General features: G+C 40.5%; 1 protein-coding gene across 6 annotated transcripts in view; it reads left to right on the plus strand.

Annotated features, from left to right (window-relative positions):
* The window catches only part of cabin1 (calcineurin binding protein 1), a 37,495-nt gene that overhangs the window by 7,150 nt on the left and 13,589 nt on the right, over positions 1 to 16,756 (plus strand). For 2 of the 6 annotated variants that reach the window (XM_080308911.1, XM_080308912.1), the window contains exons 19-31: positions 22 to 137; positions 298 to 459; positions 1,344 to 1,550; positions 1,719 to 1,864; positions 2,061 to 2,322; positions 2,540 to 2,710; positions 4,064 to 4,153; positions 4,285 to 4,445; positions 4,543 to 4,754; positions 7,049 to 7,114; positions 7,842 to 8,021; positions 8,920 to 9,314; positions 10,970 to 11,083. In XM_080308911.1, coding sequence (XP_080165037.1) covers positions 22 to 137; positions 298 to 459; positions 1,344 to 1,550; positions 1,719 to 1,864; positions 2,061 to 2,322; positions 2,540 to 2,710; positions 4,064 to 4,153; positions 4,285 to 4,445; positions 4,543 to 4,754; positions 7,049 to 7,114; positions 7,842 to 8,021; positions 8,920 to 9,314; positions 10,970 to 11,083 — 2,282 coding nt within the window. The remainder of the gene's footprint in view (positions 1 to 21; positions 138 to 297; positions 460 to 1,343; positions 1,551 to 1,718; positions 1,865 to 2,060; positions 2,323 to 2,539; positions 2,711 to 4,063; positions 4,154 to 4,284; positions 4,446 to 4,542; positions 4,755 to 7,048; positions 7,115 to 7,841; positions 8,022 to 8,919; positions 9,315 to 10,969; positions 11,084 to 16,756) is intronic. The other 4 variants (XM_080308913.1, XM_080308914.1, XM_080308915.1 and 1 more) reach the window with 3 other exon arrangements.

The raw sequence follows: 16,756 nt of genomic DNA on the forward strand, positions 1-16,756 counted from the left end.
CTGTCAAGTCTTAATTTTTAGAGGACTCAGACACCCCCATGCTGCCCTCCTCCCTGATGCTTCTAAACACGGCCCACGAGTATCTTGGCCGTCGGTCCTTGTGCTGCAGCTCAGACGGAGCCCTTCTCAAATTTTTTGTAAGTTTGTTTGCTCTCTGCAAATGCTACATCAACACCAAAAAAAACAAAACAAAGTAATGTACAGCCTGACATGTAGGCTGTACATTACTTCGTTTTTTTGTTCTTTTTTTCAAAAACATATGAAAATGTTTTTAAATATTTGTTTTTGTTGGTTTAGGTGCGAGTTTTGGAAAAAGAATTTGCAGCCTCTACTAGCAGTGACTCTCACCCCTACAAGGAGGAGTTGGAAATGGCCCTGGAACAGTGCTTTTTCTGTTTATATGCCTACCCCAGTAAGAAGAGCAAGGCCCGCTACCTTGAAGATCATTCATCTCCACAGGTTATAGATGCTTAAAACACTCTGCTTGATTTAACGTGTTATAGTTTGGTGTTTGATCTACAAGCGGCTCTGCCAAGCAGAAGTTAATTAATTTAATGACATAGTCCAAAAGTCAATACCTGAAGAACAGGCAGAATTGCTGAGAGGTAACTTAAGGTCGGACTATTTTGTGTGATTTCCCAGTGGTACTGACAAACCTGCATAAATAGTGAGTTGTTTAGCTGAGGGCTGATGACTCAGACAGGCCCTCATGACACACAGAAAAAGTCTGTTATATCCATTAATGTTGTTTTGCTGGTGAGGAATACACTTCTGATGTCACTGAAATAAATTGCACCGGTGAAATAGCGTTAATGGCACTGATTCAGTGTGTGAGGAAAAATGCAACCACATTTAGATTAACGACTTACCAGCAGAATTGTGGTTTGTGGGCTTTTAGACTTTTACCGTAATTTAGTGAAATTGTCTTTGAGTAACTCACAAGATAATGAAATATTTAGTATATAACAGCATGCTTCCTTTATTGCTTTGTCACTATAGGAGATGCTTGACAGAGTTCTCTGTAAATAGTTACATTTGATTGAAGATAAAGAGTCAAAGGGAGCGAAAAAGGTAAACTCGTGTTATATTATAAGAGATAAAGTGACTCAGCAGGAGGTTTGTGTGTAAAGTACCCAATCTCTTGTATTTTTGTAGTACTTGCGTTTAGCCACGAGGTGGCGGTCATTCCCACAGTTGTATGTCATTGGTTTTCAGTGGCTGGAGTCCTAACTGTACACTGTAACTAATGAAAGAATAGTCTTATTGGGACCTTTTAGCAGTAATTGCTGTAGCCATGTATGTTACACAGGTATTAATTTCCCGTGGTATTACTCTGCTTTAAGGTTGAGCTTCTGTGGAGCGATGCCCTCTTCATGTTTCAGTATTTCAAACCAAAGTCGCTGCCTGAGTTTGACAGCTATAAGACGAGTACAGTGTCTGCAGAATTGGCCAATTTGCTGAGGAGGTTTGCAAGCATCGCCCCCCCAAGTGACACTCCCGTCCTCACAATGGATGAAGTGGCAGCCTACATTGAGGACATGACAGAAAAGGTCAGTTTGTGGGGCCATGGTGAAGAAGTGAGAAGCACTAAGTGACTTGGACGTTATAAACAGGGTCTTCCTTGCTATAATATTTATATATATTTAATATATTTTTTAAAAGCCTTGAAGTCAGTAACAGTCTCGTCTAATTAAGATTTTTTTGTTTCTCTCTTTAAGGCTCCATGCCTTCCCGAGGGCAGTGCTCCTGCACCTCCGATCATCAATGAGATCTACTACCTTGTGGCGGACTATCATTTTAAGAACAAGGAGCAATCCAAAGCCATCAAGTTCTATATGCATGACATATGTGTTTTTCCTAACAGGTAGCTCATTGCACAGAGTAATCAATTTTTTGTTCTTAATGTTTTAAAGTTAAGGTTTACTGTAATTTTTGTTTGAAAAAAGCACAAAATTGGATGTGCAGAGGAATTGTTTGTATTTGTTTGTTTTTATAAAGTAACATAGTGTACTTTTAAATGCAGTGAGAATACTGAAGTGTTTTTCCTCGTCTTGCTTTAGGTTTGACTCCTGGGCAGGTATGGCTTTAGCGAGGGCCAGCCGTATCCAAGACAAGCTCAACTCCAATGAGCTGAAAAGCGACGTTCCCATATGGAAGCACTCCCAAGCAGTGCTTAACTGCTTTAAGAGGGCTCTGGAGATCGACAGCTCCAATCTGTCATTGTGGATAGAGTATGGTACCATGTCATATGCGCTGCATTCGTTTGCTTCACGGCAGCTCAAACAGTGGCGCAGTGAGCTTCCCCCTGAGGTGGTTAAACAGGTGAGGCATGCTCTGACATATAACTCACCTGTGTTTCCTATCCGTTCACCTTTTTTTTTTTTTTTTTTTTAAAGACATTAACTCACCGATTGCATTGGGCCACTTCTTGCTCATTCCATACTGGCAGTCTTTATAGAGTCAATTAATCTACCCCCTTGAGCTACAACGTTCATGATGTTTCCAACATGTGCATGTTTGTGTGTCTGTGGTGTTTCAGATGGAAGAAAGGAGAGACTCCATGTTGGAGACGGCCTTTCAGTGTTTTCAGGGCGCCTCCCGTTGTGAGGGTGACAGTGACGAAGAAGAGTGGCTGATTCACTACATGCTGGGAAAGATAGCAGAGAAACGTAGACAGCCTCCGGCGGGATATCTGCAGCTTTATAAAAAGGTGAAGTGGTTTGGTGACAAGAAGCTAGACCAGTGGTTCTCCCATTTTGTAAAAAAAAAAATTTAAAATATAAATCGCTAACGTTCAATACGATTCATCAATGTTCCATCAGAAAATCTTACCATCATATTTTCCCCTGGTTTTGCCCCACCAGGGTTGCTTACCCCACAGTTTGAGTATCACAGGGCTAGACACATTGTTTAAATCAGGGGTGTCAAACTCAAATACACAGTGGGCCAAAATTCAAAAGTGGCTCAAACTCGCGGGCTAACATTAATATTCATTGAAAAAAAAAATCTTCCTCCAAATATAACAAGGAATCATTTCTTATGGACTCAAACAAGTTTTGCTGAAAAACTGAATATGGAACAAGCAAAGCTTAATACTAAACAATATATATAACTTATATAAATGTATATATAACTTAATATTGCACACATGCAAAATCAAAATTCCAATTAAATAGTACATCAGTGGAATTAATTTCTTAAATAAAAATTGTATTTGCAGCCTTCTGAATTAAATTTTATCATTTTATCATTTATCAAATTTTCATCATATTCTCCCACCTGTCCAGAAAGCTCCTGTTTTCTGACTTTCTTTTTGCCATTTTGGGATAGGTAGCATGGCAGTATTTGCATGGTTGCTATGACTATGGTCAACAGAGGAGAGGGTGCTAATGGGTCCTGTCATGACTGACGTGCCAAAACACCAACAGAGCATTCTGGGAATTGTATTATTAGCAGTACATGCACTGTATAATACTGGCAGGCCAGCTCTAATGGTAATTTTGTATGGCTTCGCAGGCCAAATGTAATTAGGCTGCGGGCCAGAGTTTGACACCTATGGTTTAAATGATCCTACATACTGTGTGTGTCAGGAACTCTTTAAATAATTGATGTTTAATAATAAACATTGGTATTGAGGTGTGACTTGCCTGGAACTTTTCTAAGGATAGCACAACGTTAAATGTATTCCTTTCAGTTTCATTAGATATTAGTTAAGTAATAACACAAAAACCACGAGGACTGTTCCAGTCATTGTAATCAACCTTTGATTGCTGATGTATTCTTTTTTTTCTTCTCTCTGGTGTTGTTTCATAATCCACCTACAGAAGCAAAGATCACTGCCCTTCCACTCCCGCAAGATGTTTCCTTCTTTTCTTTTTCTTGTCTCTTTCTTCCCTTTGGCAGAACAGTTAGTCATAACTCTGTTGTTCTGATTAGATTGTTGGAAGCACATGAACTGTATGACCCGTGATTTCAGCAGGCATTTTTTTTATGCGTTTAGGAGTTAATTTCATTTGGCAGATGATTGTCAGGTTGGTGACTCTCACCTTTTCTGTGTTTATAGGCAGCAAACTATCTGCACGAAGAAGCTGCCAGATACCCCCGTAAAATCCATTACCATAATCCTCCTGACCTGGCCATGGAAGCCCTGGAGGTATGCTATCTGTGACATGTGGCTCCCAATAGTTTCTAGTTGTGTTACATCAGTGCTGTGTTATGTAAGATTACTGCCTGGAAACATTCACATTTTAAAGACATTCTCTGCATATATTAAACTTCTTCTAGCTGCATTTCCGTTTGAGTGCCACCATCCTGAAACTACTAGAGGCTGATGAGCCAGATCTGGAACACGAGCTCTTGTTTAACTTACTGGTTGAAGCAGCTACAGGACCATTTGCGAGGGGAGAAGAGAAAAGTATGCCAAGCATGCCAAGGGCCCATGAGAAGTAAGTTATAAAAAATACAACACAAGAAGTGTGATATAAGAGTCAAATTTAAAAAAATCATGCAGAAGAACTTATTCTTGTTTTTGATTTATTTCAGGGAGAAACCGCCCTCTATGATGGATGAAGACTTTAACTGTCCCTCAGTCTGTATAGGGAATGTCCTTAACTCATCCATTCCATCAGTTGTCACCCCAGGTCTGACATCACCTCCTTATGTGGCCACGCCGTTTGACCACGATTACGCCAAACGCAAAACACTCCGAAGGCAACAGTGGCAGCAGCAGCGGCATGAGGAGCGGCAGGCTGATGGTACAGTCCCAGTCCTAGACACTGTCTCAGGGGTCGGGCTCTTTGGAGCTCTTTCTGCGCTGGGACAGGACGCCCACTGGGGAGTGTTCCGATTGCTAATCACCATGCTTAATTGCTTTGGTTTCAGTTACAATGATTCCTGTGCACTGGGTGATTGGGATGTGGTGAAATGGGCAATATGGCTACTGATTATTTGACTAATTTGCAGCAGCAGTGTGGAAAGAGACAGATTTCAAGGTTGGGTATGACAGAGCATTAAGGCCTGTGGGTTTGCATATATCTGTGTGTAGGTGTATTGGTGGCATATCCTTCTCTTGTGGCTCTTTATTGCTGGCACCATGTTCTTTCCTAACTATCACTTTGCCCCTCCTAATATGTAATAGTTGTTGTTGTGTTGCAACTTCCTCAGGCTTTTAACATCCAGCATTTGTTCTGTTGCTGATATAGGGGTTGCATACATGAGCTGCTGTTTATCACACCAAGAAAAGCTGAAAATTCTCAGTGATCTGGATTTTTATTAAGACTTGTGACTGGTACTTGTTCAAAGTCTGCTGCTAAGCATAACCAGTTAGTTTACTTTAACCTGGTAGATTCTTGAATTTAAAGTCCTATAAATATTTATGCATGCCTTGCACAGCTCAGAAGTGAAAGGTTAGATTGATTAAGTTGGATGATGTATTTGAGGGATTTTTATCTGTAATTAAGTGCATTTAGTATTAAATAAATAAATGGAAGTTCAGTATTTATACACACACATTTTTAGACGGCAGAGGTCAGATTAGTTCGGTCTGCAGGTAGAAAAACTTGATGGTGTTTGGATTTTATTATGCAGATAAAAATCTAGTTTAACATGTTCAGAACGCTCGATGTGCTCGACATGTCAGCGCTGATAAACAGAATTGTTTTTGTGAAATGTGATTTTTCTCATGAAGCTGGAAATGAAAGTAGAAAATTTTAATTCTTAAAAAAAAAAAAATTTGATAGTTCTATGTAGTAATGTGCTAATAGCACAATATTGCTTTCAGCAATGTAAATATACTACCGCGTGTACAGTTAACATTATAAGAGACCTTACTGACTCACACGAACTAACCATCTGTTATGTTCTTGCGGTGTGTACTGTAAGCCTAACTGCCTTTCTTTTAAATTAAGGGACAACACTTTAAGTATTGCAAGATAGGCTGTATTTTTTGTTTGTTTGTTTGTTTTTTTATTCCAGTGGTTGTTGCATACTTACACAATGACTGTGCAGCAGAGCTGATTTCAATTTCCTGAACTGTAAAGGCCGAGTGCTGTTTGGACCAAAGAGTCTTGGACATTGTTTCCATGTGACAAGAACTGTGACATCTGTCCACCCACCCCATGTATCATGTTGAGCTTGAATGTGCAAATAACGCAGCCATATTGCCCATGTTGCCAGTTTTGTCACCCTTTCCAGATTCCTTCCTACCTACCTACCTACCTGCCTGCTACCTCTTTGCCTGCTTGCTTTTACCACCTGCTTTGCCATTTATATGCATGTAGTTCTAATGGGGTGAATGCCTTCACAACTGGACAAAGTCCGTCCTTTTATCACAATCCACTAAATTGTCTGGTGTATCATATGGTCACATTTTTATGTGGGCTCAGTGTGGGGGGTAATTTTGCAGAAAGTCAAACTTCTGGGAGAGATTTCAAAACCTTGCGTGAGTCATGTTTGCTATTTACCACTAATTGGATCTAATTTCTAATTATGGCCAATTAGTGTGAAAATGTCAAGTCAGAAAGAATGTGGCTGCCCTGTTATTGGCACTCAAAACTGAGACTGAAGCCAGAAAATGCCCCACTATGCACATTGCTGCTTGCAGGTGTCCAATTTCTCTGTCTTGAGTCCTGCTTAAAGTGCATCAGCGTGGTAAAACCGCAGGACCAGATTCAGACATGCATTTATGAAATCTTTATGTTCATTATTGACTCTTCGACACTTTTCGAAGAATTCTTCCTGGACTACTCCCATGATTTGATTTCATTTTTAAAATTCTAATAGTAAAATGGGAGAAAATTTATTCTTGGTTTTATTCATATTGCAGATTCTGGACTTAGTTTGTAACCTGCAGATTTTCTTATAGAAAGAAATGTGTGTCTGAATCAGGTTCTACACTTTTAAGGGGAGTGGCATTAAATTTGCATTCAGTTGTCTAGAAGCATAAATGACTGATTTTTCTCTTTCTTTTTTTAATAATCTTTTCTATAAATTAAGAGGTGCAATATTTGCTTGATTATATCTTAAAACCAGCTCCCCGTATCTTCAACAGCCTCACCAGAGTTTGACCATGATTACTGCCTGCCCAGGTCTTCAATATGGCTGGCTTCCCTGAATGGTACTGCTCTTCAAACCCACCAAACCTTTTAAGAGGCTATATTTTGAATCTAGAGTGAAGTGCTTTCTTGTAGGAAGCACTGAATGCACAGCTGTCAGTTTACACAAATTTTACAGTACCATAGTAACTTGGCTGTTGACTCATGACTGAATCTTTTGAAAAGTCCTTTGTGTGCATTATTCTCTGAAATAGCTAAAGCTTGTTGCCCTCTTGATTCTTATTTACAGTTCTCAGCCCAGGATTATTTTTTCCTGAGACTGCAGAACGTAATTAGGAGGAACTGTAGCATTTAAAAACAAAAACAAAAAACTGTTTTACTTACAAAAACAGACCATCTCTCTTTGTGCGATGCACTAATAAGAATTTCTGGCTCATGAGTTGTTGTTTTTTTTTCTCCTAAATATGTATATACCCCCCCCTCCTCCCCACATTACAACAGGAAATGTTTGTCACATTACCACCAATTCCAAAAAGGCATCCACAGCATGCTGTTACATATAATGAATTATTATGAAAGTTTTCACTGTACAGTATTTTCACTTGATCTTTATGAAAGATCACTTCACCAGAATTACCTTTTTGTACACAAAAACTCACAAATATGAATAATTCTCCATTTTTATCCCAAATACTGAAGTTATCTGTCTGCGGCCATGCAACTGGCAGCATAACCCTTGTTTTCTTTTCTTTTTTTCCTTTCCTCCCCCCTCTTTGTTTGTTTTGCCAGAACGCAGTCAGGACAGTGAGGTTGTCTTGCTTTCTGACTCCAACTCCACTCAGGATGCCTTCACAGACCCTGCTAGCTCACAAGACAGCAGCCACAAACTCGCCTCCGGGAAAGCAAGCTCATCGTCATCAGAGAGTACAACCCCGGTAAAGGATGGCCAGCCAGCATCTGAGGACACAGGTAATCAGAGATTAAATGAGCCTTTTATTGCTTCAGGCACATGTTGGCCCGTTCCTCCGTAAAGTAGCATTTTGAAGATTTTTATTCAATTAAATGAATGTAGTTAAGGTTCCCAAATGAGGGAACACAAACTTAGTGTTTGATATGAAATAAATTTTATTTGAAAGTTGTTTTCTCTTGCCGTTGTTTAAATAGATCATAACATCACTTAAAAATGACATCTTCCTTCTCTCACTTCGAGCCAACAGCCTGTGGACTTTCAGTGAGAAAGAGTTGAATTTGCTATAAAATTCAGCCAGAATCCAAAGGAAGCAACACTTATGCCCTGAACATTGCAGAGTTCCCAAAAGGCTCTGCTCTTCCACTTCACTCATTTCACCTCAGATAAAGCAGGAAGTGAAGGGGTGGGACTTTTTAGGTCAAAGCCTATTGGTTATCTGCTTTTGACATTGCAAGAGGGGGAAATTCTTTCTAGCTTGTGAAGGTTTTAGGTTATGTAGGTGTTTCTGGGTAGAAAGAATTTTGATATTTTCCCCTTCAAGTTCATAAACATGTCAGAAACTACAACATGGATACTTAACTGCTGGATTTTTTTAATTTCCGTAATCTCAGCTTAGAGGTAAACAAATGCAAACAAACGGCAGGACTGTGAATGTCTTTGAACACTGAAAGCTTGTTGTTTTGAGACTCATAATAAAGAAAAATGCTAATAATTGGCCAGTTTATTTATTAAAACAATCAAAGTTTAGTTTCCTGCCCAAAGAATTGTGTAACCCAAGCATTAAAACCACATTTGTTTCTATCAACTTTGACCTAACCAAATGCCCCACAACTGAAATCTTTGAGACTTTTGCGCTGAATTCAGGGTCTAAAGTTTTGATTTTGTGCTGTATCTTAGCCTCACGTGGTGAGCACACTGGCATCCAGACAGAAGAGAAAGTAATCCAGGAAGAAGTCGAAGCAGTGGTGGTGGTTGTGTCTGAGGGTTCAGCTCCCAAAGTCTCTTCGGACCCCTGTCCTAACCTGATGCCTGTGCCAGCCACACCTCCAAAGCCAGCATCTTCTCAGCAGGCCACCCCCCAGACCCCGGCCAGCGAGGGTAAGAAGAAGCCCGAGCCCCCCGCTGAGGTGATAGAAGTGCCCAAAGCCCTGCCTCCAGATCATCCTGATCAGAAACGAATGCTGGTGGAGATGTGTGTCCGGGCTCTGTTTCTCTGTCTGGGGCGCTTCCCTCAGCACTACAAGAGTCTCTACCGCCTGGCCTTCTTCTATGCAAACAGCAAGACCCATCAGGTCAGTCCAGCCCTGTTAACTGATGGCCAAGCCACATGCCTGTTCCAACAGTTTTGACAGATACTGTCATGTGATTTCAATCGTGAGCCCTTCCGTTCCTTCTCTAGGGAGATATTCTTTTCTTCTGCTCATTCTGATCCTATAATCTAGTCTCATCTGTCAAAAATAATATTATTCCAGTCTAATTTGGCTGTTAATTTCTTGATCTTTAACAGTTATTTACAACTTGAGGTTAACCTTGTGCTATTTACATTCATAAAAGGGTTAGGGTCCTTTTGACTGTTCAGTATTATTCTACTACCTCTTCAAGAATGTGCCTGATTTGGTCTTGTAACAGAGAACTGCGCCTTAGTTGTCTTTATATCTTTGGCGGTCTTCCAGGTTCTACTAAGACATCTCATGTCACTGATAGGCTTGTTTTGTTTTTTTCATTTGGATGGCTGCCTTCACCTGAATAGACACCATGTTTTAACATGTTCTTGTGAAAATCAGTGAATGCAACTTCAGCATTTCAAGCCAACACCATGAAATGTCAATAAAACATACCAGGTTTGAAAGTGAAGCTGCTTTGTCCAGTAAGCCTGTGGGAAAACGTGGGACTCAGGAAAAGATGTCACAGACAACACAGCTGTAATTAAAGATGACACTAAAATGAAATGAAAATGAAAAAATGAGGTTCCTCTCCAATTACTTATGTATTTATCTGTATTTCTATAGTAATTACTCCAGAGCTTTCCATTTCTTTGTTTTTCTTTGGTTTTCTTGTGGGACTGTGAGCTCTGCAGTGATACATGAGCTGCTGAAACAGCTTGTGTTGGCTATGAGGCTTTGTGGGCAGAGGTGTGTGTGGGTGGTGCGCAGTGCTCTCTCAGCCAGTTTGGCACAAGGAGACTGCAATGAGCTTTACTTGAGATGGCAACCTTCTGTTACCACTTTAGTTTTTGTTTTCTTAAATAAATACAGTCTTTCCCCAAACTGAATAAAGGTAAATTGGGTGTGGTAAAGTGTTAGGTGTTTTCTATATCCTCATTTGACCTCGGTAGTCTAAACAAGCACTGAAATCAAGTTCAGTAAAGGAAATTTCCATTAGACTCAGTTTAGTGTACAATAACTTTTGATTGAGGCTTACCTAGTTAGTATTAGGCTCAAGGAAACCGTTGGTAAGGTTTCCTTGAGGTTTAACATGGAGGAAAGCAAATGTACCCCGGCACTGAGTGGATGACAGTCACTTGATGCTGTTGCCACAGGTTGCTTAGACACCTCCACAACGTGACACACTGAGCCTCTGTTCCATTTACATTGGCTGGTCATTTTTATTCTCACATTTCAAACTTGGAAAGAGGGGAAGCCTGTTAATTTTATGCTATGGGCAGTGGGATTGTGACAGGTAGCATGAAGTGGTGGTGGTTTCCAATCTTGTTTTCAACAGGGCACTGGTTAGGCACTGCTTAGTTTGTGAGTCATCTCGATATGAAAAGATGTTTACATTGCAAATGTTTTTCATGCGTTATTCATATATGTATGTGTGTGTGCGTGTGTGTGTGTGTGTGTGTGTGTGTGTGTGTGTGTGTGTGTGTGTGTGTATATATATATTTAAAAAAAACAGATAAATGTTGTACATTCGAATGTATGTTGTTGCTTTTTTCCCGACACAGAACCTACAGTGGGCTAGAGATGTGTTGCTAGGAAGCAGTGTCCCATGGCAACAGCTGAAGCACATGCCAGCACAAGGACTTTTCTGTGAAAGAAACAAGACAAACCTGTTCAATGTAAGTCAGAGTTCACTAAACACACACACACACACACACACACACACACACACACACACACACACACACACACACACACACACTTCCTCCTTTAATATGTCATTAAGCCACTACATGTTTAATGTGTTTTTGAACAGCCATTTCATCACTCGATATATTGCCAACCATCAAGCATTTGCACCAAAGACTTTTTTATTTTATTTTAAAGTTAAAATATTTTACGTGAGTCATGGCTATCAAGGCCAATATTGCATAAATAATGGGGCCGGGTTATGACTGTACAAGCATGCCGAAATTAATTTAGTGAATATTCCACATCGTATTCTAATAAATATAACCTAAAATTTTGAACAACCCACAAAATTTACAGTCATTATCTTTTACAATATTTACAAATGAAAAGGAAAAACTTGAGTGCTATAAACACATCAGAGAAATACGAAACAGACTTCTCCAAGATGCTTTTCAGACTGTAGCACCTGTGTGTAGCTGTAGATTATATACAAACAATGGCCATATCTACCACTAATACTCCATTTTGAACACTTGGCATTTAGTTGTTGTCTTTTGCTGAATGTGAGCATGTTTTATAAGAGGGTTATTATTATGCCATTAAAACAAGCAGCAGCCTCTGGAACTGAAAACACAGAAGTGCAAAAAACTGCAGTTCTTGTTGTGGCCACGTAAGACTTGCTCCAAAAACGAGTCAAGAATCATGTCACATAAGAGATCCCAAATTACTTGCATGCATACCCAGGTGGTTGTTGTCTCATCTGTATAAAGTTTAGCCTCAGCATAAGAACGTAAGAACATTTATTGACATTAAGTGTTCAGATCATTTGGGACTCGGTGATCTGTGCAGCTTGCTGTGAATAATTGGCATTCCATAGTTAGGTTTACACACACGAATCAATTGGATTCACAAAAATCAGCCCTATATATGGATCACTAAAGACAAGCACTACTATAATCTGAGTCACACAGTGGGCCATCACTGCATTATCTGCCTTTCAGAATTATGAGACCTCTGTTGGGTACCAGAGGAGGAGATTACTGTCAGAATCTGTCATCTGTTCTGCATGTCAGTCTGTTTACCTCTTTTCACTTGAAGCACATACTATGCCTTCTCAGCATGTGCAGAAAAAAGGTTACTTTTTTATTTGCTCTTTGTGTGATTTGTCAAAGCGTAAAGACTCTCACTAACATGCCAGATAATACAAACAGAATGTTACATCATGTCAGCACCTTGTATCATTCAGTTGTCAGGCACGTTTTAGCAGTGAACCTTATTTTGGACATAATTGGTTGTGTGGGCTGTAGAGTCAAATGTCGGCTACAGAATGTTAACTGACTGGAAACAATGAGGGCCAGGTCTGAGCTAGAGGAAAGCTTTGCTGCTCTTTGGCTCCCACTGGGTTGTTTCAGAGCCCCTTCTGTAGGCAAACCTGCCACCCTAGCATACCAACTGTTGGAGCTTTACTGTTCACTTTGAACCAAGCACTCTGTATCTGCCATAAGACAATCTAAACCTTTCTAAATATGAATGAGAAATGCCTGTTTTCCCCTAGTCTTTAAGTTTAGGCGCACACAGATTTGCTGGCTTGAAGTGGATTTGAACCGTTCAGGAAAACTATACCTTTAGGTGAGTAATTTTCAGCAGACAGTCAACAGCTGCATTTGAGACAAACTAATCACTTAGTGTGACTTTTTCTTAAATATTCTCTGTGTGTTCAACTCATGTCTTCATCTGCAGCAGGTCTGATGTGCTAGTGTGATTACATCAAACATGTGGCATGATGCGTGGCGCCTCTTGATGTCAAAGAGACTTGACTCTCAGCTGAGTACACACCTCATTGAGCCTGTTGGTGAATACTAAGTTCCCTAATGTAGGTCATGATGCCCTACTTTTCCCTCTCGCATTGGCAGGGTTACATTAACTGCACAAAGTAACCTACATACTGCTGTAAAGAAATGATCCAGATGAAGTTATGCTGCATAATTTATCAGTGTGGTTGTCAGCACAAGTGAACCAGTATAAGGTGGGATGTGATTATGACATTAAAGTAATTGTGATAGAAAGAAAAGAAGAAGCAAAACACATTAATAAAGCACATCCATCTGCAGAAAGAAGCATACATAAGAAGCATAAATGTCTGTCTAGACAGATTCTCTTTTATTTATTCATTTATTTTTAACAGAGCACTTCTCTCAGGCTGCAGCTTTACTTGTGGTTCCTAGGATATTGAAAAGTAGAATGGGAGGCAGAGCATTGAGCTTTCAGGCCCCTCTTCAGCTCCCAGTTTGGATTTGGGAGATGAACACCCTACTTTTAAGATGAGGCTTAAAGCTTTCCATTTGTTAAAGCTTACAGTTAGAGCTGGATCAGGTGACCCTGAATCCTCCCTTAGTTATTCTGCAATAGACCTAGACTGATGGGGGATTCCCATGATGCACTAACTCACCTCACCTCTGTGTTTATACACCACTCTGCATTTAATCATTAATTATTCATCTCTGGCTCTTTTACTCTTCTCCTCAGCAGAACCAGGCTCAGGGAGTGGAGGTTTCTTCCTGTTAAAAGGAAGTTTTTCCTTCCCACTGTCGCCAAGTGCTTGCTCAGAGAATGTCGTTTGATTGTTGGGGTTTTCTCTGTATTACTGTAGAGTCTTTACTTTACAATATAAAAAGCCTTGGGACGACTGGTGTTGCTGGCGCTGTATAAATTAAATTAAACTAATTTTTAAAATGTTTGGCTTTTCAGATGCAGGGAATAGATGTAAAATGCAGTTTGGTTTTAAGGGAGCAACACGTACACTTTGTTTTGACTAAGTCCCATGTCAGTTTTATTGGGTTTGAAAATATTATTAGCCCAAACGCATTGCTCGGAAGCTTCATTCAAACAAGGAGTATAACATACTATATGTTTTTGTTGAATAATGATTAAACTTGGTAGCAGATACCAATATATAATTTAGCTTTACATTATTGATGTGTGTATTGTCACACTTCATACAAAGCAGAAATGTTTCCTCTTTAGTCTGCAATTTGTTATTTATGACCCAAGTGATGTCACATGTTTATAATCCAGTGAGCATGTTATAAACTCAGACTCGGCTGCCACCAAAGACTCATTAGTAACAGGATTCAGTATATCGTATTTCAGCCCTTTAAACTATACAGATAATGTGATGTAACATCAACATCACATACTGATTTTTCTGAATTTCCAAATCACCCTGTTTGGTTTCAGTGTCGTCATTACAGGCATGTAGTGGGATTATTGTAGCCATTATTTCCACAGTGGTTTACAGAGTGAGAAAACTGAGTTGTAATGATATTTCTTGTAATGCTGTTGTAACAGCAGGCGGCTTTAGCTACAAGACTACTGTTGAGTAGTCGTGAGGAGTCCCTGAGTATTCACTCAGGCACATTTACCACCTCCTTCCTTCCCCCGCCACACACACGCACTCATCTTACTTGAATATTCTTCCACCCACTCACGTAGCTCCAGAGAAAATGGGCGTGCTTGTTGCTATATTTCAGACAGACATAACTCCGCTTCTGTCATGTTTTGAAATGATACCCTTTTTTGTGCGTGTGTGTCGGGTGAGCATTCACGTTTAATTCAACCACTTGAAACTAACTTTGTTTATGGGTGAGCTTCGCTGTCTTGTTATATTATAGGGTAACACAGTTGAGTCAGTTGACGTATGACTCAAACATTTGTGTGTTCAGCTGTGCAGCGTGCTGTAGGTGGAGCCTCACTTAGGAGAACCTTGTTGTGTGTTTTTTTTTTCTGCCTCTCTTAGAGGAGGCGTGTTGGCCCAATGAATTCATTTTGTACAAGTTGATATTTGGATTTGCATGTTGGAGGGTTAACTCTGGCTGCAAGTCTGTTTTTCATTGCCTTCTCCTGCTCTGTAATTGAGTGAGCTCGATATTTTTCAGCACTTCTTTTTACACTCACAAAAGGAAGCGGGAAAAACAAGGTGTGTTTCCTTAGTATGTTTTTGGTGGCCAGCTGGAGAGAGACGACCAGAGTTAAAGGAGAGGAAAACAAGAAGGTGAGGGCTGCTGTTGCTGTGCTGCTGGCTGACTGAGGAAATATGTGTACACAACACAATCTGTTCAGGCAGCACCGTTCTTCACACTGTTTTGTGTGGCTGATTGCGGGGGGAGGGCTTTACTTACACAAACCTTGAGGGACTTTTTTTTTCTGCTAGTTTTGCCTTTCCTTTCTCACTATTGGTTTGTCATCCTCTTGATGCATCACACTACACAGATGAGGTAGCACTGAATTCATTTTTCAGCCAGTTTATGTTCTTTTGTTCTTTTCCTGTTGCTCTGTCTTCAGGCTGATCACGCTCTACCCCTCCCCCTGGCTCTTTTTCACTCTACTCAACTCCTCACTCTATTGCTCTGCTTCCTCATTACTCTCTCTCTCTCTCTGGCACTCCCCTGTTTGTGTGTATTGTGTGGGTGTGCACTAATGGGCGGGAGTTTCTCCACCAGCCTCCAATTGGCTGGCGTAGACCTACGAGGATTGGATGTATGCTGTGTAGAGTGAGAGAGAGAGTGAGTGAGAGAAGGGGAGGGGGGGGGGTGGAGAACTCCAGCAGGCTGGGGTCAGGGGGAAAGCGGAGATGGAGTGCGTGGGTGTTTTTGTTTTGAGATGGCAGGGTTTGAAATCAGGAGAAGAACGAGTCAGCTCTACTGTCAGTGGCGTACTGAGCTTATAGACTCCGGCACAGTCTCTCCTCTTGCCATTCTCTTTCTCTTTTCCTGTTCTGCCATGTGCAGCTGTGCTTCCCTCTTCTCCTCTTCTGCAGCTCTTGCTGCCCTAGCACCCAAATGCAGCCCACCCCTGGCTCTGAGAGCGTGAGCCTCTTTCAGGGTGGAGGCACTGCTGGTGCTGCCACCACCAACAGGAAACTGTCCAAAAGAATACTAACACAGGCGTCGTGGAGTAGCTTTCTTTGGTGATGGTGAGTTGCCTCCTCTCGTTCCTTCTGACTTTTTTTTTTCTTTTCAAAATCGAACGCAAATTTGTGTTTATAGTAGCTGTACCTTGGAGTAGAGCTGTTTTTAAATCTGTGATGTTTCTGTTAGATTGCACAGAACTGTAAAGGACACTCCTGGAGTCTTTTATTCTTTAGATTCTTCAGATTTCTGCATGTCAGGACTAATGCAGAGAAGAATTTAGGAAGATATAAAATTACACCAACAACCTGCCAAATGCTCATGGCTTTAGCAGGAGACCAGCCATCTTGGATCCCCCCCACCCCTCAAAATCGTACAATCTAAAGTTGTAGTTGGTTATAGTGAAACTGTAGTTGATGTAACATGGGATAGCGTTGCTTTAAGACACAGCAACGCTTAATTTGTGCAACTTTCCTGCCTTTTTACTTTCTTTTTTCATGCCTTTCCTTGTCCACGGCATGTTTACACATGAGAAGATGAAGTAGATAAGACAGCCAGTTTTTTTTTAATTTGGCTTGCAAACAAAGAATTCCCCAGTTCAGTATAACTGTAAAGTCCAATAGCTGTTTTTTTTGCCTTTTTTCTGCTTTTCCCTTTTAACCAGCTTATTATTTAATTGGAAAAACACATCTAAAGTATGAGTTTGTCTGCTGTGCGTCTTACCACTTGCCTGATTCTTACGTGATCTACTGG

The sequence above is a fragment of the Astatotilapia calliptera genome, chromosome 12 (genome assembly GCF_964374335.1).
Source record: "Astatotilapia calliptera chromosome 12, fAstCal68.1, whole genome shotgun sequence".
Taxonomy (NCBI): Eukaryota; Metazoa; Chordata; class Actinopteri; order Cichliformes; family Cichlidae; genus Astatotilapia; species Astatotilapia calliptera.